The 24164-nt window shown below is 46.6% G+C and overlaps 1 protein-coding gene across 1 annotated transcript in view; it reads left to right on the forward strand.

Annotated features, from left to right (window-relative positions):
* CFAP77 (cilia and flagella associated protein 77) overlaps positions 1-24164 on the forward strand; it is a 62002-nt gene that overhangs the window by 32841 nt on the left and 4997 nt on the right. Inside the window, exons 2-5 of the mRNA XM_075170607.1 lie at positions 3930-4029; positions 4597-4825; positions 17571-17673; positions 19348-19443. Coding sequence (XP_075026708.1) covers positions 3930-4029; positions 4597-4825; positions 17571-17673; positions 19348-19443 — 528 coding nt within the window. The remainder of the gene's footprint in view (positions 1-3929; positions 4030-4596; positions 4826-17570; positions 17674-19347; positions 19444-24164) is intronic.

The raw sequence follows: 24164 nt of genomic DNA on the forward strand, positions 1-24164 counted from the left end.
CCTGCAGTCTCAGTCATCTTTAGACAATTGATGCAATGTGTGCCGATGGGCTATAAATACCAGGGGATGAAACACAACTAAGTCTTGCAACAAAACCTGGAATCCTTAAAGGTTTTGTACTTCCTTACACCTTTGCGATGCACCCACCTCTTACAGACGCATTTCCGAGCCTTTTGCTTCCTTCGCATTTTCCAACACCACTAGACACTCAAATACAAATCCAGGGCTCAAACCTGAGGCTGCACAAATCAGAAACTACCTGGTAAAGGCCAGGGAACTCGATACACCCCACACCACTCGCTCTTCAGCCGACCAGGGTATCCCCATTGATCAAACACCCCCACCACTGCAGTGCAGCCATCTGAGCATGGCACCCTCCAAACCCAGGACAGACACACCTGGTTCAACAATGAAAGTTATCGTGTCCAAGGGGAAAGGATGCATTAGGTGAATCCTTAAAGACAGTTTGAGAGAGCAAACAAAGCCTCAGTACACATCCCTTGCAGGCCCGGGAGGAGGTGATGATCTCTGCAGGATGCTCTGGGAATGCTTCAGGAAAAAGTCTAGAGTGGTCTTTTCCAAGCGGGCTGGATAAACAGTATTTAAGATGCCAGATTTTCTTCACTGAGGTCGTAAAGGGAGAAAACTTGCAGAAGGTACCCAGAGAAAATTAGGACCGCCTGGGATGCAGAGAGAGATGGTTTTAATTAGAGCCAAGAGGTGGGAAATAAGGCAGAGAAATGACATCTTAATGAGGTTTAATGAAGTTGTCTGCTGATGGGCACAGCTGTCAGACAGATCTGTATTCCAGCCAAGCAGCTTTGTGACAGGCTGAACCTGAACACAGGAAACCGTGCTGGAGCTGGGGAAGAAAAAAGGACCTTCTGCATCAACTTTGGCTCCCTCTCCCCACAGCTTTACGACACAGCACACCTACAACGCCTCAGGACAAGCAAATGAAACCAGCCCATGAGGTTGCAACAGCGTTTTGCTAATTTATGAATGAGAAAGGCTGTAATCTTGGATTACACTAAGCAAGATTCATTCCTGCTACCTCCTTCCCATTCTTTGCTTTTATGGCTAAAAGATGTTGGCAGGCAACCAGAGTCCTCCGAGTCCATTGATTTTCTTCAGGCACAGGTTCTCTCCATGTTCAACACATTGGACAAGAATTTTTTTTTAATTAATCATCCAGCATCTTCAGCTTTATTTATTCAGTGCAAAGTGACTGTAAAATGCCACCCGATCATAAAAGGAAACAGTTATGCACTCATTTTGCAATGGAGTAAACACCCAATTGTGTTAACTTCAGGTGCTCTGCAAAAGGGAATCTTTAAATCCCGTAATTTCTACCATTCTACAGAGTTCTGCATTCAAAGGTCTGGAAGCAGCTTTGCCACAGGTTACAAACCTCTCTTCCTTTCCTGCAGTTTCTCAGCAATTTTCTCCCATCTGCCACATCTTCGCCCTCATAACAGATTTCTGACCTCACTTAGCTGATCCAGTATCAGAACGTGATCCCTGGGAAAAGCCTTTTCTCATGCACCTGAAGAACGCTACACCATTTCCCTTGTATATCAGTGACAACTAATCTAAAAATAGCTAACGTACACATGCCTGTAAATACAGGAGAAATAGATCAGCAATGAAAGCTACTTTATCATCCCTGGCATCAGTTTATACATTTTGTGCGATCTCCCTAACTCACACACAGCATGCACATATGGTTTAGCACTGCGTGTGATATTTCAGTTGCAGTAGCACTAAAAGCCCACTCACTCCCATCGTGCTCGGTGCTGGACACATCTGCAAGGGACAGTCCCTTCCTCTGCTAGAGGTTCACAGGAGGCAGCTGGAGGAAAGGAACTACATTATGCACAGGTTGTGTCAGGTAGCTGAGCTGATTGCTTTCAAAAAGCTAATTACTAAGGTCTGTTTGCAAAAAAGGATGCATAGCCTCACACAGGGCAAGGAGACTGATGGGGTTTTCAAGTCTATCAAAGGATCTCAGCAAGCCCAGAAAATTCATTTTCTGGTGAACTTGTGCTCCAGAGACTCATGAGGATACCACACCTGCTTTATAGCATCACAAGTGCATGGATTTAATGGGACCAAGATGAAACACCTCCCTCCCAGACCTGGGAAGCAAGACCCTGGATTTACCTGAAAGCATCACTGTACAGGCCTGCAGGTGCAGAGGATTTCATCCCAATGATCACAAGCTTGCAAAGCTGACAGCCAGTTTGCCAGGATCTGCAAAGGAGCAGACCTATTGTCACAACATGGACAATTCGCTCAAGTGAGCAGGCACAATCTTACCCCTGGACACGCTGGTGAGGAGCCTGGTGCTGCACTGTGTGCTTTTAAGTTTTTGTGTAGCTACATATAGAGACAGGAGGTGAGAAACTCAAAACTGAATGCACAAAAAAATGGCTCCAGGTGAAAAAGTTTGAGGAATTACAAGCAAATTCTAGAGACTTCAACACAGAGCCCTCTGGAAAGGTGCCTGTGTTGGGCAGGGTTTATTAACCCTTGCTCTTCAAGAAAAACTGGCTCAGCAAGAGCTTTGCCTGAGCTGAGGGTGATGCAGAACAGCTCAAGCTGCTCCACAGCATCTTGGTGAGTACCCTTTAACAGCACATTGGAAAGGGGCCACCAGGCTGGCAGTGCATGGGAGAGCTTTGGCTGCTCCAAGGCCCTGGCCAGGGTTTGCACAGTGCTGGCTGGGAGCAGAACGTAAATTTGGGTTTGGATGATGTTCCTATACAAGCAGCTCCAGTAAGCAGCATCCCCTATCAACCGCTGTACAGCCTCAACCTGCCATAGTGGCAAGTTGGAGGTAGTTCTTGTTCAGTCTCACTCTTTTCACTCGGTCCCTGCAGAAAGGACTGCATTTGATTCAGCATCTCCTGATCCAGAGAGTGTTCACTCTGGAGTGTAATAATGGTCATCTCAATGTTCAATGATTCACCCATGAGAAGCACTGGAGTAGGATTTCAGCACCTCCATTCTCCCAACAAGACCTGCCAACACCTACACCCCAGCTCCTCCCACAACCTTCCCATGGAAAATAACCTGTCCCAAAGCACCCACACCATGCCTCAGGATTCCAGGGGACTTATTGCCTGACCCTGCTTCAGCTTCCCCTAGCACAGACCCAGGCTGCTAGGCTCTCGCCCTTTCCCTCCTCCACCGCCTCCCTTTCAAGCAGCAATAAGGTTTCAAGACACACACATCCTGCAGTGACTTCACCATGGAGATGGGAGGGTAGAGACAAAGGGGTGAAAGGAGGTCAGTTAATCCCACAGACACCACCAGGCTGGGACACACATGGGCTGGGGAAGAGTTCATTTTAAAACTAAATAGAAATGACGTTATTGAGCTCAAGTTCTCTTCTTTTCTGTGCTATAAACCCCAAACTCTTCATCCCCCTTATCCTCCCCCTGCAACATGCTTTGCATCTTGATTATTCCCAGGCAGGAGTGGTGACATGATTGTGCTTGGGGAAGTTTGTGCCAGTTTTGTAGGAGGGTGCATAAGTTGGGAATTCAATAACTCAAAGGAAAGTTAAGACCAGCTGCAGAGTCTCCCCAGCAGACACCATGGCTGGGCATCCCAGGCAAAGGAGAAATTAACCAAACAAGGAGACCTCAAGTCCATAATATATTGAGTCAGGATCCCTATATCCAGCAAGGCTAGGTCACTTTATGACTCAGGTAAAAATTTGTGTGAAATTCAGCATTCCTCATGGCTGTGAGTTCTCCTTTTGCACTGTCACACTCACTTGTGTCCAGACAGTGGGATTCAAACCCATGCCAAGTGGAGCCAGAGCCATTCCTAGTACTAGTGGCCACATTCTGTTATTTTCAGGGGCTTTAACTTACCAAGAAAGGTCTTTACGCTTCTCCTTTAACTTTACTCTTCCTTAGGCAGAGCTGGGGAAACCCCAGAGAAACTGCTACACCCTGCCAGGCTTTGATTTTTCATACGGACTGTACATCCACAGGACAGATGGAGGAGTCCCTGAAGGTATGACAACACCACTAAAATACAGACTTGCAACAAAATCCTAATGCTATAGTAGGGACTCTCCTCCCGTTCGCAGCGCTCTTCAATACTTCTTATCAAGCTGGAGGTGAAGAACTCCAACATTCACCCACTTTCATTAGTATCATCCAAATTGCTTGGTGACTAGTAAAGTTTTCTCTATCATATTGGAAACTTTTATAGGATCACACAAAGCCCAAGCAGAAAGGGGTACGGCACCTGCAAAGTGTGATACCTGTGGCCACTTTCATAACTTGAGAGAGCTCCTACTTTGCGCTCAGGGACAATTCCCCTGTGAAATCAGACTTGCTGAGCAAGCCAGGGTAGAAGGTGAGAAAACAATCAATTCAGAAGGGAGATGTCCCGATATGAAATGCAGTGGGATAGGATACGAAGTTCACTCCACGGTGAAATCATGGCAAAATGCATGCAAGCCACATAAGACCCTTGTGCACGGTGCACAAACATGAGCCTGCCTTCCCAAATAGGAGTTACCCGAGATGCCTGATCTTTTTCTCGTTGCCTTTCGTGTTTCCTTCCTATTTCCAGCAATAGGCCACTGGAACACGGTAAAGCCCAGGACTGCTTCAGTTCAGAAGATGCCCCGAGACTTCATCACCATGAACCGTGGTGCTCTGAAGGCTGGTTATACCACAGCCCATGAATTTAATTTGTACTACAAGGCCAAAGACATTCGGTGCAAAGATGACGAATACAGTCGCTTCAAGAGAAGTCCTCCTAAAGTACCTGCAGACTTGACTTACGGCATCACAGCACGGTAAGGGGGAAGGCTTGGGGCCCTTCTCAGAAAGGGATTATCTCTTCCTATCCTCAACATCTGCATCTCCCCCATATCTCAGCTAGCAGAGTCCCCAAAACAGAAGTCTCCTGAACCTGGACATGCTGCAATTGAGTCACAGCATCACTTCCATGTCTGATTGCACCTGTGTGTCAGATAATCAACTACCTAAATCTAATCTACATGCCACAACACATCGCCATTTCACCTCTGGCACTAAGGGCTCGGAACCTCTGAAAAATATGTTCAATGCCAATCCTTTAACTTAAAGGAACATGAAGAGTTGTAAGCCAGAATAATGGCCTCCCAGGGTCAGAAAATTAGAGCCACAGCATTTCTACCTGTTTGCACTGGTGCAGTAACAATCAGTTCAAGTTCTTTATCTCACCCTCACCCACTTGTTAGTTCATCTCCCTGCATTGGGCAGAAACTGGTAGTGCAGCAGGATGGAGGCAAAGAAGCTTTTCACTGCGCTCTCTGCTTTCTTGGGTTCCCTCCCAAGGGCTGGAGGGAAGCCGGTACCTGCTGCTCCCCCAGCAACCCCTCTAGAAGGGCATAAGCCTACCTGTTCATCCCTTGCAGTGGAGCAGGATGTTTAAGGCTTCACACTGAGTTAGGTCTTTTGCATTGCAGCACCTTCCAAATGATTTTTATAAAGCATCCAGCATACGTGAGCCCCGCCTGAGGTTCAAATAGGTACAGCATTTAGAAGTGACACATTTAACATCCCCCTCATGTACCAGCTCCCAACTGCCTGCTGTGCTGATTTCTCAAGGGCAATTGTGCAAGAGGGAGTCTGCAGGGGAGAACATCGGCACCTTGCTTAGACTGACTCCTAGGTCCTTCTGCTGCCTGTCCTCCACGGGAGCACGAGGGAGGCTGGAGGGCATGGCAGTCCAGAAAAGCCAGTGCGAGTCTAACACAAACAAGTGCTCAAAGCCTCTGAAAGGGGCTCCGAAGAAGCTCTGCTGCTGCTGGAGCGCGGAGGGTTTTCTTGCTCTGTGCAGGTCTGGACCAGACATTAGGTTTCATTTTAAGAGCCGGATAATAATCACTACCAGAAAAATAACAGCTACAAATTCTAGAGAAAAGACATGATGAACGGCACTGTGTATTTTACATGATAGTAAATGGGCTTTGCATATGCAAATTGAATGGATTTTAAAATGGTATTTAATGACAATTTTCGTAGCAGACATTAACATTAATTGCATCAAAATGAAAATGTAGCATTAGCTTGCTGTTAGCTGCAAATGCCCCAGCTATAAAGCTTTATCTTTATCAGTATCAGCCCTCACCAATGTGACAGGGCTGCTCTGCAAATTGCAGGCAAAAGGGCTTTTATGTTGCAAAAGTATCCCCCAATGTAGACAAAAATCAACATCAATTTTGCTTTATTTCTTCATAAACGGAGGTTAAATGGCTGCTTGTAAGAAGTCTAGGCACGTTTCAAAAGTTTTAAGGAAAATCTGCAGACCCCACAACAGCAGAAGTAGTGGGAAAGGGCTTTTAATTTAAAGTTATTATTGTACAACTTGCCTGCTCCTTAATAGCTACCTTTTATGCAGACTGATTGTATTTATCCCTTTACTTTAAAAGCACGTTATAGACAAAATCAAATTACTGGGATTACCAAGGAGTTGTTACAGCCATTTTGGTAAAAGTGGGAATTTAACACACTTTTCCATGACTGGCACGTTAAAGATACCAGCCTTGATGAGCACTCCCCAGCCCAAGCCTGACCCTAGTAACAGCTGACCAGGTTCAGCAAGACCTCCCCTGTTTAAAATGACTTGGTTGTCAATGGATTCAGGTTGCTTCTGCTTTCGGACTCTAAGCCCTGTACAACTGCGTTCTTAGTGCTGCTAATTGGGAAGGCACTTGCAACCAAGATACATGCTTGTCTGGGGGCAGAAAAGAACAGCCGTTTACCGTCTTTCCATGACTCCAAGCACTTGCTTGCTTTTAGAAATGTCTACTTTAATAAACATCTCAGGTGAAGTTTTTCAACAAGAACACAGCCTGCATGTCATTGCCTAGCCCAAGGCACAGCACAGACAGTACAGCTGAGAAGGCCAGAGAGCACAAGTGCCTTCCTGTCGCACTGGAAGTTGCTGCAGCCACCCTGTCTGATGATGGCAATGCTCTGGGACAATCCCCAGAGCGCCAATGCAAACCCTCCCAATCTGCACCCTCAACCCTGTTGCAGCTCTTCTGCACAACTGGAACTGCAGCTAGTGCCAGCACACAGCCTCAGGGCTGGGCTGCCTCCCTGGCAACAGCAGCACAGGCAGTTATAAGCCCAAAAAACTCAGCAGCTGTCACAGGAACATGTTTGTGATCTTGCAGCTGTCAGTGGGTAATGTGCAGGGGGCTTCTCAAGCCCTGGCAATGTATCTCCAGCCCCTTCTCAGGCCCTGGACTGCACTGCTAAAAGCTTCTGTCTCCTAAAGACACCAAGGTCAGGAGTTCCCCCCAGGCTTACAAATACGAGCTCTCCTGGATCATCCCAAATAGAAATGAACACAAATGCTGCGGTTGCTATTAGTGCCTTATTAATCACACCCTGGCCCTGCTGCTCCCTCTAGCACAGCAGATCACTTATGCCTCTGCTTTCCGTGCATGGTGGACATGTGCTGCATGCAGCATTTCACAAGGCAGCGTCAGACACTGGCGTGAGCTTTCTGAAGCTTTGAGGCCTCTTTCCTTTCCTGCAATATTTACCTTCAAAGGTCACCCCATACCCCTCTATTAATTCCCCATGGGTATCTTCCAGGGGAGAGAAGCAGCTCTGCTTTTTTGCTGATTCCCCCCGTTCTCTCCCTCCCTTTTCCCAGAGAAATGTTTGCTACGAATCATGTGGCCAGCTTTGTTGTGAGAGTCATAAAAAGGACATTTTTCATCTCTCCTTTTTCCTGCTCTCGCTCCCTTCTCTCTCTCAGTATCAGACAGAGATTTATTCCCTCCCTGATGCCTGTGGCATTCAGAGCTGGGAGGGGTCAGGGGAGGCACTGATGGGACGATAATAGATAATACAGTGGTTCCCCAGGGTCTTGTCCAGCTCCATAGCCGATCCATCAGCAGGCAGTGCTCATGCCAAGGTCAGCGGTAACGAGGATGTGGTAGGGTCCCAGTCTCCCCCGTGGGGCATCCTCCAGTCAGGCTCCCCCAGTTCACGCTCCGGCTTCTGATCTCTACCAGAGCTGCCTTGTGCAAGCCACAATTTGCAAGAGAGCGCGTGTCCACTGAGCGCAGGCTGGGGTAACGACCACGCTACAATGCATGCACACTCAGCTTTACCTGCCCCAGCCCTCAGCCCCACCGCAAACAGGTCTACAGGTCTTCTTTCAAGGAAGATGCCAGTCATTGGCAATACCTCCCCTCCAAGAGCTAAACCCATCCCATCCACGTGCTCCATGCATGACACTACATAGCTGTAAGATGTGTGCGGATTAGGGTTGCTGTCTTCCTGGACCCAAGTCCTAGGTCTCTTCATTTAAAATAACCACACAATACAGTGCTACTAGCAGATGTATTCAGTCCCCATAGTCTTTGTGTAATGACCTTGTTTTACAAGAGGGAGGATGCAGGGCACTGAGTGGGCTGGGTTTTGATCATACTGGAGATCTAGAGGGTCTGTGAAGACCTCCAGGATCTTCACTGGTGTCAATACAGCTTGGTATTCAAGATGCATTTGGAAACCCCAATAGCTGTCCAGACCCACATTTATCCTCCTAACCACCTTTTCTGAATTGAAATTCACTGTGAACTGAAGTTAGCAGACATCAAACCGTCATTTTTGGAACTAGAAGTATGCACAAAGATATGGATGCTGCCTACAGCTAAATTTTAGATTATATTGATTTGCACAAGGTCACACAAGGAGTTTGAAGCCAAAACACACCAGCACAGAGTTGGTACCCCAAGCACAAGTTTTCTCCCCAGGAGCTAGCAGCGCAGCGTGCATCTTCAGCATGAACACACTGTCCAGCATTTCCAGGGCTGCTTTTAGAGAAAAGATTTCATTTGCCTCTTGGTAGTGCAAGTTTCCTAATTCTGCATACTATGTCCCAGAACATATTCCTGAACACAAGGACCACACAGCCGTGCCATTCTCTGCCATCCTACACCTGTACCCCCTTCAAACCCTGCATGGCCATAACCCTGCCTCCAACGTGCTGCCATCCACTTGGCAATTGGCCTGTACGTTGGGCTGACCTTGGGTGTGCTGGCAGGATTTCCCTGGCACTCTGTCATCCCCATGTCTCCTGCCAGGTCCCCCCTACCGTCTGCCTTCGCTTCAACCGTCCCTTTCCTGAATTTTACATCCCGTTTTCCTTCTAACTTCATCTCCTTCTACCATTCTACCTCCCATTCTCTAAAATTGGTCTTAATCCTTTGGCAGCTGCTTTCACCATGTTCCTGTAGCAAATGCACCCCTCTAAAACATTTGGTCACTGCAATCTCTCTTCTTCAAATTGTTACAATTGGCCAAGGGCATCAGTTATCCAGTACCTCTTTTCTTTGTATCATTTGCAATTGTCCTAATGCTCTGTTGACAATTGTCTCACTGGCCTTTAGCAGCTCAGCTGTTACCTTGGCTATCCCTGCAGCTTCCTGGCTTAACCGACGGCTCTGTCCTTAGCTTTCACCTTCCCCCAAGAAGGGAGGTTTCAATGCTCATGCTTTTGCTTTGCAAGTGGCGTTTCCAACCAAAGTGTCCATGATGTTTGCACACAGCCAGAAGAAAGTTTAGAAAGCTGCCTAAAAGGTGCTTAGATATTTCCAGCACCTCTTTGACACAAAGAGTGCATTGGTAGGTTCATTTTTGAGACACAAAGAACATTTCAGGTCATTAATATATGGCCCTGGGAAAAAAAGCTAATCAGCTGCAAAGATGTCAAAGCAACAATACTAAGAGCAGACGGCGTTTCTGGAAAGAACCCACCAGGAAAAGCTGGACAGGCAAGAAAGATGAATATTACAGCAAGCCCACATCTGATTCACGATCACTGGAAACCAAACAAGTAAAGAGAGTGTAAAACCACAAAAATCCAAAAGATTGGGGCAAACAAAAGTTTCAGAAAAAATATCTGAGCACTGACAAAACAAATTATAAAAACATAACATAGTGACTGGAACCACTGTCAGGCTGAAGGCACCAGAAAAATGCAACCAAGTTAAAAAATATAGGACTCTCATCAGTTCAGATAATTGCATATCCTATCCAGTTTCACAGCGAAAGGCACTTTGTGTCTCTGCCACCATTCTCACGTTGCTAAGATAAGAATTTCTATTTCAAGAATCATTTTCTTCTACTGGAGACATTCCAAGCTGGGTACATGCTCGCATCGCTGTGTGAACATTAGCTACCGCAGAGCTCCCAGCCGCATCTGCCTGGATCATGCTGCCTTGTGCCTGGGTGGCTGCAGCATCTGCTTGGGCAGAAAGACCTGTTACCCCTTCAGAAAGTCCTGAGTGCACCATGAAGATACTGGTTCTCCTTCAGTGTAGTTATTTAGTGCAATATAACGGTTTGACTACTTCAGGCTTCCGGATTAAGAGAAAATAAACAGCCAAGTCATGGTTTGCATAAGGTTTGGGTCCTGCACATCAGCCACAGAGTTGGGAAAAAAAAAAAAAGATGTAAAGAATAGAGATTTAGATCCCTTATTACCAATTGCATTACACTGAATAGGAAAGTAATTTATTCTCTCACACAGACTGGCCGTTGTCTGTGGGTTTATCTCCATTGATTACAGCTGGCCAAAAAATTTCTACCAAAGCTTTTACTGTCTAAACTACTTCTTGCCAGAAGTGGACTTTTTCCCTTGCAAACTTCTGCTTTTGCAGTCAATGAAAACCTGGGGCGGGGGAAATAACCACAGAATCCTTTTTGTGAAAGCAAAGCTTTTCAGCCCTCATTGACATCTTTTCCTTTCAAATGAAGTAATGTTCCCACCCAGCCAGAGAGATTCAAGCATCGGATGGAGGTCAAGGGGAAGACCTTGCTCTTTGATTTGTTTTGTTTGTGGTTTTTTTTCTTGGTTTTTTTACTCATCAGGATGTTTTGCATTTGTTGATGCTGCAGACTGAGCACTGTTCACTCTCAGCCATGGATTGAGACCTCCAGGCTCTGTCCCATAATCACGTCCCACCTGAGTTTCTCGGAGGGTAACAGCAGATTTCCAGTCAGTAGACAAATGTGTTGAAAACAAATCTAAATAATCTTCAATTAAGTCAGCCAAAGGGTACCTCAAACCCCAAAATCAATGCTAATGCACAAATGCCAGCTTGTGAAGCTAGGTATTTAACGGGTAAGAGCTGGCTTGGTATCTTCACTGCAAGACACATGTTTCCATGTGTGCATTTAGGACCGTTACAAGTACACATCTCACTGGGCCTGGGAGGGAATAGTAAAGCAAATTGGTGCTCTTGTAACCATGTGTACTCCTAAGTACAGCTATGAGCATCTGATAAATCTTTTAAAGTGCATGTTTACAATGGATTTTATTCTTTTTACTGTTCTATACATACGAGCCCTCTGAGCAAAATAACAGATCCTCTAACACTTAGAAGAAGCCACTGCCTCATTGGCTGCCCACAGTGAAATAATTTATATTGTTATTTCCTCATCCAAATCACAAGGATTGTAAAGAAGCTTCAGAAATTCAGACTAATCAGTGCTTCAACAGCACAGATCCTGCAGCTGCCATGTGGGTGAAAGACCCCCTATTTCAACTAAGAGTTTTGCCAGCCCAAAGACTGCAAAAAAAAATTGGTCCCTGAGTGTTTTCTACTGATTTTTCTCTTGTTATTTTCTTCAATGGTTAATGGAAAGTGAGGACAAGTGGAGATCATTTAAAAATGATCTTTCAGGCCTCTCCATGGGTTTATTGCCAGGACCTGTTTAGAGGACCATAAAGCTGAAAGGGGCCTATAACTTTACTGTATAGTCCACAAGCTTCTTAGGAAAATGAAGAGCCTTTACATTCACGCCCTGCTTGTTTTGCCATCTCTCCCTCTCCTTACAAACACACCCGCACGCGTGTGTGCAGGGACTGCCGGAGCCGCTAATTGAATTCACTCTTGTGAAAGCATTAACAAATTGTAAGTGACCTTTTATACAAATTTCAAAGTCCAGAATTCACCACTAACTGCACATCCCTCTTCTGCCATTCACTGTTATGCAAAACCCACAAACAATTAAAAGAAATAACGAAGAGCCCAGCGGCCCTCTTTCCTAATTAGCTGCAGGAGGCAATGCTTGGGACTGTGGCTAAGTGCTTCAATTACCTCGGCCCTCCTCGCTGCCCTTGTTAGAAGAGACAGGTCCACTGGCCAAAGGGGAACAATTAAGGCAAGGCAGAGCCAGGCAGTTTGCAGGGGGATGCCGGGGCATCTCGCACAAGGGCCAGAGCTGTAATCATGCCCCAGATTCCTGCTGGGCTACACAGAGACAAATTAATGGTAGATAGATTGCTAGCTCCAGCCCATCAGTAACAAGGGAGGAAGGGAGACAATATAGCAGTACAAGGGAGCTGTAATCAGAGTTTTCCTATGCTATCAGCCCCCTTTCAGGGCAGAGGGACCTGAGCATTAATGCCTTACTGCTGCCTGCATTGGCAGTACCCCAAGGCCCCGAGCAGAGTCACAGACCCCAGCTTGTGTTTTGTTTGCTGAAGATAATCTGTGCTGGCTGCACCAAGGAGCCCCGTGCTCCAGACATGCTGGAAACCAAACTGGTTCCCAATAAGAACCCAACCTGAGGTGGTGGGAGCTGGTTTGGCTGTCCCAGCCACAAGCTAGCGGAAGCTCTCTGTATGGACACTACTACCACAGGACAAATCCTTCCCATCGTGAAGTACACAAGAAAGGAATACAAAGGTGGTGCCCCCTACGGCTGCTCCCCCATGGACTGAAGACCCCAAAGACAGATCCTGGCTGTGCAGCAAAAGCAGATCATCTTAGATGGAAGGATGCCACCAAGGACTTTGTTGGACTCTATGATCTTAAAGGTCTTTTCCAACCTAAATGGTTCTGTGATTCTATGACTAAACCCCCCTGAAAAGAAAAGGTTAAAGTTTCAGGATAGGCAGTGGTGTTGCAACACAGTTTTAATATCACATCTGTAAAAAAAAATTCAATTATATGATTTATCTGTTGCATAAGCACCCATGCAGGGCCAGATCCTGCTGCCACTAAGCTGCCATTGAAATTAGAGCAGTGTTTTTGGCGCAGCCCAAACAGCTGCACAGCTGCCAGGGAGTCGATGCCTGTGCACGTGTCCTCTGCTCCCTTGCTCCGCTCCCCACCGGAGCCCGTCCTGACCAGCAGCGGGAAGAGTGCTGCAGGAGAGCTGGAGAGCTCCATCTGCGCTGGCCGGAGAGCTACCCAGAAAAATCCAAGGGCTAAAGTTTGCACTAAAATATTTACAAGCCCCTATGCTTTTGAATAATACAAGAAAGAGGCAATCACAAGTCAGATTTTTACCCTTTTACAACACAACTTACCGATCAAATTGATTGCACCTTTTAAGCTGGTACAAACCCCTTCTTGAGAAAAGTCCTTTTTATCCACTCTTGCCAAATAGCTCTTTTTCAGCTGATATATAAACCTTTGAAAATAAGTTTGAGAGGAGACTGACAGCCTTAAAACCTCAAGAGCAGCATGGCATTGATGGGTGCCGCTCCCTGAGCCAAGTATTATAGATAGATTTTAATTTCATTTTAACAAAATAGCTGTCTCCAGTGGAAGAAGCATCAAGAGCTAAATGAGGACCCGTCTTGAGCTGAATCACATTGAACAGACCTCAGCACTGTCATTGATTTTCTGGGAAGAAAAAAAATGCCTCTGGCTACTAAACCAAATTAGTAGTCACTGATGACCAATTATTTTGCCCCACTGTGAACGGAGAGGCGTACTAAAATTCCAGTTTGTCAGACCCAAGGCTCTCTTCTCAAACACCTTTCAACAAGCGTGTACCGAAAGTCCCTCAGATGGTTCTGACGCCTTCCTGTTTTCGGCAACTTCTCCTTCTCCAAAGTTTTAATGAGCTGCTGCTCTGAGGATGGTCTGCCAGAAAGGGAGCCCTTCCCAGCTCGTTGGAGCACTATTTGGCATGGCACAAATCACAGCTGTCAGAATTTATACACACATACACAAAAACGTGTCAGCCTAATGTTTGCAAATTATAATTACCATTTCTCTTGCATGTCCCTGGTGCCTTCATTTTAGACAAATCCCAGCTCTGAGGTATCAGCTGCAAAGCACTGAAGGCTCATATTGAATAGAATAGATTTAACTAGTTTGTAGCTCATTTAAGGCCTACACTGTTCTATTTTAATATTGTTAATACTTTATTATACTTTTTAAACATTGTTTTCACAGTAAAATAGCCTATTAGGAGGCTGCAGCTTCTTTTTCAGGCGATTTCTGGCAGACTAGCATACCACATTGTATAACCAAGCTAGCAGGTGCTTGTCATTTCAGTTGAAAATAGGTCTGTACCCTGACTCTTGAAAGTAAATTAGAGAGAGACTCTATTAAAGAGACAGGAACTGTTTCAGGGATAATAGTTTTGAAAATGTGCACAGATAAATTTTAAAATATTTAGCAAATGTCAACATTAGAAGTGGCTCCAACTATTTGACTATAAAAGGAAGCAGCTGATTTTTTTTTTTCAACAATTATAAATAATTTGTTACATCCTATCAGAACTTCTTTGCCTTTCTTTTCTGTGGCAGGGTGCTTGTGCCAAAACAAGGAGATCTGAGTTCTGCTGAATGAGATGGGTTTTAATCCGCAGTAAGCGTTTTCAGCAGATGCTTCCTCCACTCTCCCTACAGCATCTGCAGGTAACAGCAAAATCCACCCAGTTCAGAGGAGCGACATCTGGGCAGGGTGACAAAAGGAAACAGAACACAAGCCGTTCATTCCTGTCCTTAAGTAACACTAAGGCGAGAGGACATTTTCCCAAAGGCTAGCTGCAAATGAGAAATACTGTCACACTGCCAAGCGGCACTGATATTGGGGCCAAAATTCCCCATCCACTCCGATGAGATCAGCGTTTGACCTACAAAGAAAAAGCCGCCTTGCTGAAATTTCTCCAGTAACCTTAGTCAAAGAAGTGTGTTACCTGATATCCCCTGCTCTTCCCCACTTTCTCAGTATTTCTCTCAAAGGAGGCAGGAAAAGCCAGACGAAGCCTCACGTCCTACAGCCCCACCAGAGCTTACGTGTATAACTAAGCACACGAGTCATTCCCATCGATTTCAAAGAGGCAGTTCATGCGTGTATTATTCCAGGCATGATTCTATACTTTGCTGGATCAGGACTTAAATGCGATTAATCACACGGCAGGGAAGGATCTCTGAAGAGCATCCACCCAAATGTGTCCTTTCAAGCATTTACTTACAAGCCAGCTGTGGACTAATCAGTCATCAACTGGCTGGTCCACTGGAGATGGTAAAAGTCACCTCCATAGAGATGTGAAAACACATTCAGCTACCACAAAAATCAATAACCAAACACTACACACAAAGGCTCAATGTTTTCCTGAGTCCCTCCCTGCTATTCCTGCACACCAGGAAAGCTCCTGCCTCAGAGCGCGAAGGGACAGGCCACGGAAACAAACCCATGTGCAAAGCTCACCACGTGCTTGTACCAGGACTACCAAAATTTACACCACGCAATGAGACTGGAGACCCACCCGGACAAAAGACACTCGCTCACAGGTTTGCCACATCTTGGATCCTTTGTAAATATTTTGCCCGGCTCTGACCAGTGTGAAATGCCAAAGTGGAAGGGAAGGAGCAGGAAGAGGGGAAGACAAAGGGTAAACGTCGGTATCCCCTTTGGCACGGGGTGTCTCCAGATAACGGTCTGGAGCAGCACAGCTGATTTGTAAGCAAAGCCTTGAAAAGCCCTGCAGCATGTGATCTATGAAACAGGAGGTCTGCAGAAGGATATCTCCTCTGATATGAATGCCCCCTTGGGATGTATATCGCTGGATCACACATCTAGTATCATTAGAAAACACGACCATAGATTAGGCTGTTTTGAAGCATGTGGTGTGCAATAATTAAGTAATAAAAGTCACCACAGGGGTGAAGGAACAAGAAACAGAAGAGTTACTATTTGCATACGCGCTGCTGGCGCTCTCCGTGATCAAAGATTCTCCAGACTGCTAAAAGCTACCTGCTACCGATTTTGGACCCACTCCTGCCAAAAGCCACCAAAGCACCAGCTCATTCCATGGCACATGGGCTCTCTCTGCAGAAAACCACCTTCTGGTGGAGCTGGTGGCCCAGAAGCAGCCCAGCAGTTAACCTAAGTCCACAGTGTCTTGCGGTTGGTTTGGACAGACAGGGAAAGCACTGCCTTTCTGTTATGGGAGCTGCAGCTGAAGGCACTGTGGGCTACAGGTGGGAGCAGAGCTGGGGCTGATGGCTCCAAACTGTCATAGGTTGCTGCTGAGATGGCAAAAGTCCCTCCCCAGCAAGGTGTGCAAGGACAAGGACCAATAAAACTTAATGTCGAGGTCCTCCATCACCTTCAAGTGTTGTTTCTGGGGGAAAAGAATAGCAGCACAACCACGGCAATAAGTGATACGCTGTCCTCAAGGCAAGAACCCTGCTGCCACCACTGCCAGTTGTGCCTCCCATGATGGCTGATAAAGTTAAAGTGTCCTCACCTGCAAGGAGCAAAGCTCAACAATTTCAGGCTGCAGCTCTGCTACAAGCTGGTCAGGTTAATGCCAGCTCAAAGCACCTGAACAGGACACTGGCCAACAAGCAACTGCCTTTTATTTTTACTATTTTTCTAGAATCGTGGTCATCTGCAGCTCCTCTCTGCTGCTGTCCCCTCCTGGCCAGGATGCTCCCTGGTACCCTATTTCAAGGGGCAAAACCATCTGGTCTGTGCAGCTGAGGCACTAGGCCAGGGCTCAGCAGTTCAGCTCCCCTTTCCACTGCAGACACCTGACCATCTGCATTGAGTCCATTTTTATCCCTATTCAGATTGCTTAGGACAGCACTTACTCCTCTCACCCAATCCATCATTGCATTTGTTTGCAGCTTTTTGGTGTACCACAGTAGTGATATTTTAATAGCAAAAGCAATGTTATTTTAGCAAAACACACTTTTGCACCCAGTGGTTCTTCCCAGCCAGCTGCCATGGCTGTGTCAGTCTGGAGGGGATCCAGCAGGTTCTACCTGCAGCTGGTCAGAGCCAGAGCTGCTCCTCTGAGCTCCAGGGTGGCAATGCAAAGGCCCAGCTCCCTGCTTCTGGGCATTGCCCCACTCAGTGCTTGCATTACCCACCGCTGGGTATCAGCTGGGAAATGCTCTTCTGGAGCCCTAGCAGGGCCTAAGGCTGAGCCGCAGCCTGTGATGCTCCATGGTCCTTCCAGCACACTGGGGCTTGAACAGAGGTGGTGGTATGGGCCCTACATGCAGAGGTATAAGTCGTGCCCATTCTGAGGAATGCCCTAGCACAATCCTGATGTAGGTTACCAAAAGCATGTGCAGGCTGTGGTGTATTAATTGCAAATGAATGTGGGTTTGAGTCTCTCTGGAGGAAGAAAAAACCTTTCCTAGAGCAAGGGTTTATTCATGTTCTCACCAGTCACACTTTCCAGGAGCAGAGATGGGCATCAGCATGGGGAGGTGAAGAGAGGCATTAACCCTGGAGATTATATTGTTGTCTTTTCAATGTTTTCTAGGCCTTGCACTCCCTTTTTTGACCTCCTCCAACACAAATACAAGGAGCTGTGGATGGAGCAGCAGAGAGCACTGACAGCAGCCCAGCAAACAGAAAAGAAAAAGGTAATACTCCAGGAGTGCTTTCCCTTGCTGCGCACAGCATTGCTACCGGGCATAACCCCCCACTGTCCTACCCCACGATGGATGGACTTCTCCCAGCCATGGGGAGGGCTCTCAGCTGGGAAACCATCTTCCCTGACTACTGGAAGCCTGGGTGAAGCCTAACAAAGGTCAGCTGCTTCCCAGCCAAGATGAGCCTGGCTCCAGCCAGAGCACGTCCTGTGGGGTGATGCTATGGGAGTGAACACCAGAAGCGCAAGTCGCAATGTGTGTGCCTGAAAGTGTTCTGGAGACAAAAGGGAAGGTTTGGAGTTTGTTTTGGTTTGGGTTTGTTTTTTTTTTTTTGGGGGGGGGGGGGCGAGGGGGTGTTTGTTGTTGTTGGTTGGTTTTTTTAAGTATTTTTGCATCTTAAGATATATGCAGGAGCCGAGCAAACTTCATGGTGCTTTGGCCAAGGCCTTTCAAAAGGCTTGGGCACCTGTCCCACAGAGACATCTTTCTAGCCATCGTTAAGCATCCATCTGCATCAATGTGCCTCTAATCACAGGTTGCCCAGCTAAACTCCTGTTATCAATTAAAATGGGGGCTCTGATTCTCTTTGCATCACCACAATACTAAAAGGCCCTCCTGTAACAAAGAATTAGGTTTCAAATTATCGTTGGTATTTATGTCATCCTCATGCCAGGAGCCCTGCAGACTGTCCTTTGGACAGCAGCAGCTCTGCCCAGGTTACCTGTGACAATGGACAAAACAATAGAGCAACCAACAAGTGTTCAAAGGACCATCACCAGCCCTGATCTTGGCATGGTGTGGTTGATGCCAGCACCCGCTGCAGTTGTTAGAGTGCAATGCTGTGCTGTTAAACGTACCAATATTGTAATAACATTTAAAAGCAGCCAATGACTGTTTTATTAGTTAATGGCTCAAAGAAGAGTCAAGCTAATATGGTAATGACCAATTTCAATGGGCTTACTGCCATCACAAACTATGCTTTATAGTTGAAGTGCAAGAATACAGTGTTCTTAATTAGCAGCTACTTTATGAATACACAAGCCTAGGATGTTGGAAAGTGCATCCCTACCTTATCTATTAATGACTGATGTTTTTAATCACTAAGTTCCCTCCATCAAGTTCCTGAAGCCTGCAGCCACCAATTACTGTGTTAAGCAACACAAACCTACACCCTAGACCACAGAGCAGACAGATTCCCCTGGGTTTCACACAGTGGCCAGAACATTCACCAGATACCTGCACTGGCTTGTGCTGGGACTATCAAGCACTGCAAGCTGCAACTAATCAGGAGAGCAACACACACCGGACAGCCAGGAAAGCCTCCCATGGTGGGGGTGGTGGAAGTGGCTTTCCCAGCTAGTGATGAGCCTTTGCTCTAGCTCAGAGCACACAGCTTCCTGCAGGCAACGGTCATCTCACTGGGATGCCATAAAAAACAGACACTCTGAAAGCTGGCAGATGCTCATGTTTTCCTCATCGGTATGTTTTAGATATCAGTATTAGCTACATGGACATGAAAGACTACCCAGATCAGCCACTTGTGATCATCAGTCCAAAGTGACTTCTAGTCTAGTTCATCCCAGTGCCATCACATTGCATGACACCAACCTGATGTATGTAGCTGTGCCGCTGTTTCAGCCCCTTCTTGTTTACCTTTGGTTACAGAAAAAAAAAGTGTGTGAAACACGCACCACATTTCTGCGAAAACTCCCACTACCTGCAAAGGATGAGTCCTTCTGGCACCTGCCCAGCTTGGAGAAGGTATGGAGCACTTGACTGAACCCAGGGACACCTTCTAACCTTGCTCGCATGCCCTGATAACATCCTTAGCACACACAATGAAGGTAGACACGAGGCTCTTGCCTCAGAGCTCCCTGAGACTCAGACCCTAAAATGTTCCCATGCTGGATGTGTTCAATCATCAGCCCCTTTTGGACTTCAGGGTGGGATGTTTTCTGCAGCCGTAAGCCCTGGAAGAGAGGCAGCAGTTGGCCAAATAAGGGCTTAATGACTTTTCATACTTGTGTGCACTTTCATGAGCTTCACCAGATGAGAAGCATCTTTTTGTATCTCCCTGTTAGTACTGGGGTGGCCTTTGTTCTCGGCTGGTATTCCCACAACTGCCCTACATGAGCAAGACAGTCAAACCTGCATTTTTGTAGCCTGCCATTTTATCAGCTCTCACCATAACTAATTCAAACCACACTAGACGTTTCAAGAAGCATTTTCACCCCAAGAATTAGAGATTTCCAGAAAGTCTGCACTCTTGATACCTCTCTAAACTACCTTATTGACAATATTCACCCTGAGACTGAGCAAAGGGTCTAGCCAGGTTACAGATGTGTGTGACACTTGCTTTAATTGATCCAAATAAGAGCCAAGGAGAAGATTTCTTGTTCTAGCAATGGGATCCAAACATCGCCCTGAATTCATCTGCACATCCTACTGTGCTCCGGGGTACTTGTTTGAATTCCATTAGCTTTGCTTGTGGTGTAAATTACAGGGAAACTTCAAGTGAAGAGCTAGGGGGCATTTTAGGAAGGAAGGGAAAAGAGCTGGGCAAGGGGAATGGAGAGGAGACACCAGAAAGTCTGAAAGCACTGAAACCCTGCAGGGAGTTTATACGGCCAAAATCATATCTGGCATTGATAGATACCACTGCAAAGAGCCTCTCAGCCCTCCGCCCTGGCCCTTTCTCTGATTGGGTTATTTTTTTTGCCACTGTTGATTTTTAACCACAGTTTAAAAAAACAAAGAAGCCTTGTGACTTCCTGAAGCTAATTTACTTGTACAAGTTGGAGAGTTTCGACCAAGAAATGTATTTTGCACCACCTTGATGTATTCCTCTTACATCCTGTCTAAGACTGTCCGATTAGCATATGTCAGTAATCATTTATCCTTGCTGCCTGTCAGCACAGAGCTGCTGCTGCGGCTAGTGTCAGGGAAAGAACATGACCGATCGCTGTTAAACAGATTGTGTAAGTCACACGAGATACTGGGGCCAGCCTCCTCTTTAGAGCTCCTCTCACCCCAGACCTTTCCATCACCATTCATTTTTCAGCCTGTGTTTTTCTTCATGCTTTCCCTTTTGTCTCATCCATGACTGTGGTTGGGTTCCTTCCCCAGCCACAGCTCTCAAACCTTTGAGTCTTTTCTCTCTCTGCCTTTCTGCTTCCTCTCCTCTTCCAGTCCTTTCCAGAAGGAGCATCCAGGGGAGGAAGGACAGCTCATTTTGCAGAGCCTCTGCAGATTTTCTGTACTCCTCCTTTCTTATTACATTAACCTGGAAGGTTTTCTTTGCTCCAGCTGCAGATCTAACAGGCACAGCCTGTGTTAGAACTCGGATCAGGAAATTCATTGCTCAGTTGAGTTTCAGTGCATGGTTTCCTCCATGAAAAAATAAGTTCTCTTGAACATCCATAAACGTTTACCCAATTAGAAGCAGTACAACCAGGAGAAAGTTGATGGTTCCCAAAGACACTTGGTAGCCTCCAAACTGCGCTTTAACCATCTCTGTAAAGTTGGGTTCAACATAGGTGGTGGTGGTGGAATGGCCTTGAAAGACAAACTGCCCTAACCCTTCAATCAAACCCAGGGACTCCAGGAATCACTCATCAATCCCTCCAAAGGTGACAACAGAGCAGTGCTCCAAAGAGGTGACAGAGCTTGTTCTTGCAGTGTTTCTGTCCTCATGAAACCTCTTTCTCAGGCTCTTCTGTGGTGATGGATAACTACCTTACAGCTTTTTTAAGACTTAATGGCCTGGGGAAGACAGCCGTTAGCACTGACCACTGTAGGCAGTTGACCAAAACACTGTCTTTAATCCATGTAACACCCCCATCCTACTATGAGAGGAAAAGCAACCACAAAAATATCACTTTACAGAAGGCTTGTTAGCAGACTCCCATCTGCACATTATTTCCTACCAGCCTTCAGTGACATTGTGCTGCTCTGGCCATTACAGAAGATGCTTGTGACCTGGGAACAACTTCAAACTCTGGGCAAGAATATACAGAGACTCCATTGCCCTGACCACACCTGTACTTTGGACTATTTTTCCATGTGACCTGAGGCTGATGCAAGGTGCAGGGGTGCAACATGTTCTCAAGTCGCTCAGTTGCTCCCTGTCACCTCCATGATGCCTTTCAGTCTGGCCTGCTCTGGGCCTGGGGGGAACAATGCAGAGCAGCCTGCTACCAAGATGGTTGTAACCCAAGGCAGGGGGCAGCAGGAAGATGGGATTTTGTTCCTTTAGACCCATAAAAATCAACAAGGAGGATTTTTCTATTCCCATCCTGACCCCTTACAGAGAGCTGCAGAAACTGGTCATGGATGTCACTACTGGCTCTTAAACTGGACTTTCCGTGCAGTCCCTGCAAGACTATCCCCTGGCACCATGCTAGAGCTTGCAGAGGAAGTGGAAGAGAAGAAAACAAAGGAGCTTTGCTCTCCCCACTAATTGCCTCTGCTTGCTCCCTGCATTGCAAGGCCTGCGTGACATACACAGTCATTCAGTCAGTAAAGTATAGACAAACTGACTATATTTTCATTTGGATTTAGGTTTCAGCCCCACTGCTTTAGAATAATGGTCCATACTATTAAGCTAACCGGGTGATTTACAGGCTCTCCCACACTGGGTGATTGCTCCTCGCTCTGGAGGACCGACCTGGCATGTGGTCTCCTGAGCCCTCCAGCCCGCTGAGACAAACAGGTCACAGGGAGACAGTCACATCCCGACACGCAGTTCAGCTCACCTCAGCAACGTGCTTCTACTGCCCTCCTCTTCCTCAGTCACCCCCCAAGGCATACGACCTCTGCCTACAGTGACATGATTCCTGGGCTCAGGTTTTGCCAACGTGGCTGGGACTGTGCACCAAGACTTCATTTATTTGTAGATGTGGGACTACATTCCCTGCGGACTGTACCTCAGGCAGCCAGCATGTACATAAATAAATACTCCTGCCCCCATGCTCATGGGATGTGTTCTGTCCCTGTGTCACTCATCACTAGCATCATGCTGGCCCAGGCAGAATGACACCCCCAGTATCAACCAAACTCTGGAAAGGATGTTGCTGCTGAAATACAGCATCTCCACAGCCCTGCCTGTGCCAGCCCAGGGTGAGGCTCCAGCTACCTCCATCTGAATATTTGATACTCACAATCCAAACCAGTAAGTCAATAGCACTGGCCACTCCACAATAGATTTCCAGGGCTCTGTCAAGTCAATCCAGAAGGATTCTGGTAGCGACACCTCACGCAGCAGTGATGTAGGACAGAATTCCCGCATGTGTCAAAACAGCTCCATGCACCACATGTCACTGACACACACCAGGGTTTTTCCTTTGCTCATTAGAGAATTCCAACTTGCACAGACATTCAAGGTGGCTTTCCAGGAACAATAGTCTTGTTTACTTGACCAAACAGGGGGAGGAAAGAAAATGCAGCAACTTTGGACAACACTTTTGTCAACATGTGCTGCCTTCCCGAGCAGATGAAACGAGCTGCGCTCGATGCGCGATATGAATAAGCGATAAGCAATTGACGAGCAAGTGTTCGGGTACCTTGGCAAAAGACTTAATTTGCAACCTGGCACAAAATCAAAGGCTCTGTCAACGGCTGAGCGGCTCTCCCGCATATGCCTTGCGTTACCTGGGAAAGCTCTGTCAGGTAAATTTCCACTGAAAGTAATTAGAGGAATCCCCACTGTATAAACTTTGCAGCAAAATTCTGGGCTCCAGAATTTGATTCTCACCAGGGATCCGATATCTGCTCACAGCCTGATCCTTCATCAGAATTAACAGTTGAGGTTTAACACATACACACAAAAATGTTCCACATTTTTTTTTTAATGCCTTACCTCTATTTTTGTCTAAAAAGCTGAACTGACAAGCACAGCTCATAATCTTGCAACCGTTGTCTTGTCAGAAAAGCCATAGATTCTGCTTAAATAACCTAGGCTTGATACGCGCAGCGCATGGTGGCCTGGCTTTTCAGATGCAGCATCTCTCCTCCCAGGTTTGAGGGCAGCAAGACTTCATGGAGTTGGAGTGTTATAAAACTTGTCTCCTGGGGTCTAAATAGTGCTTAAAGAATAAAGTAATGAGTTCAAGAGCTTTCCGTCACCATGGTACCAGATCAAACCTCCCTTCAGCTGGGATTTTAGCTGACCAAAAAAAAAAGAATCAGTGTCACCTGATGGCTGTTCAATGGCCACCAGGAATTGGTGGGTCCCAGCTCAGCAGTGACAATCAGTGGCCTTCGGCACTGACCAGCCTCCAAGAGGCTCAATGCAAAAAGAAAATACAACACCCCGCAGGGTTCCAAATGGGCAGCAGAGACCCAGCTACCCTGAGCACGATCCCTGCACATCTCCACTGGGACCACAGCAGAGATGTCACCTTCTGCACTGCAGCCATTTTGTGACAAAATGCAGGCTCCAGGTTCCAGTCACCATCACTACATTTTCTTGCAGATTCTGCAGG

The sequence above is a fragment of the Calonectris borealis genome, chromosome 21 (assembly GCF_964195595.1).
Source record: "Calonectris borealis chromosome 21, bCalBor7.hap1.2, whole genome shotgun sequence".
Taxonomy (NCBI): domain Eukaryota; kingdom Metazoa; phylum Chordata; class Aves; order Procellariiformes; family Procellariidae; genus Calonectris; species Calonectris borealis.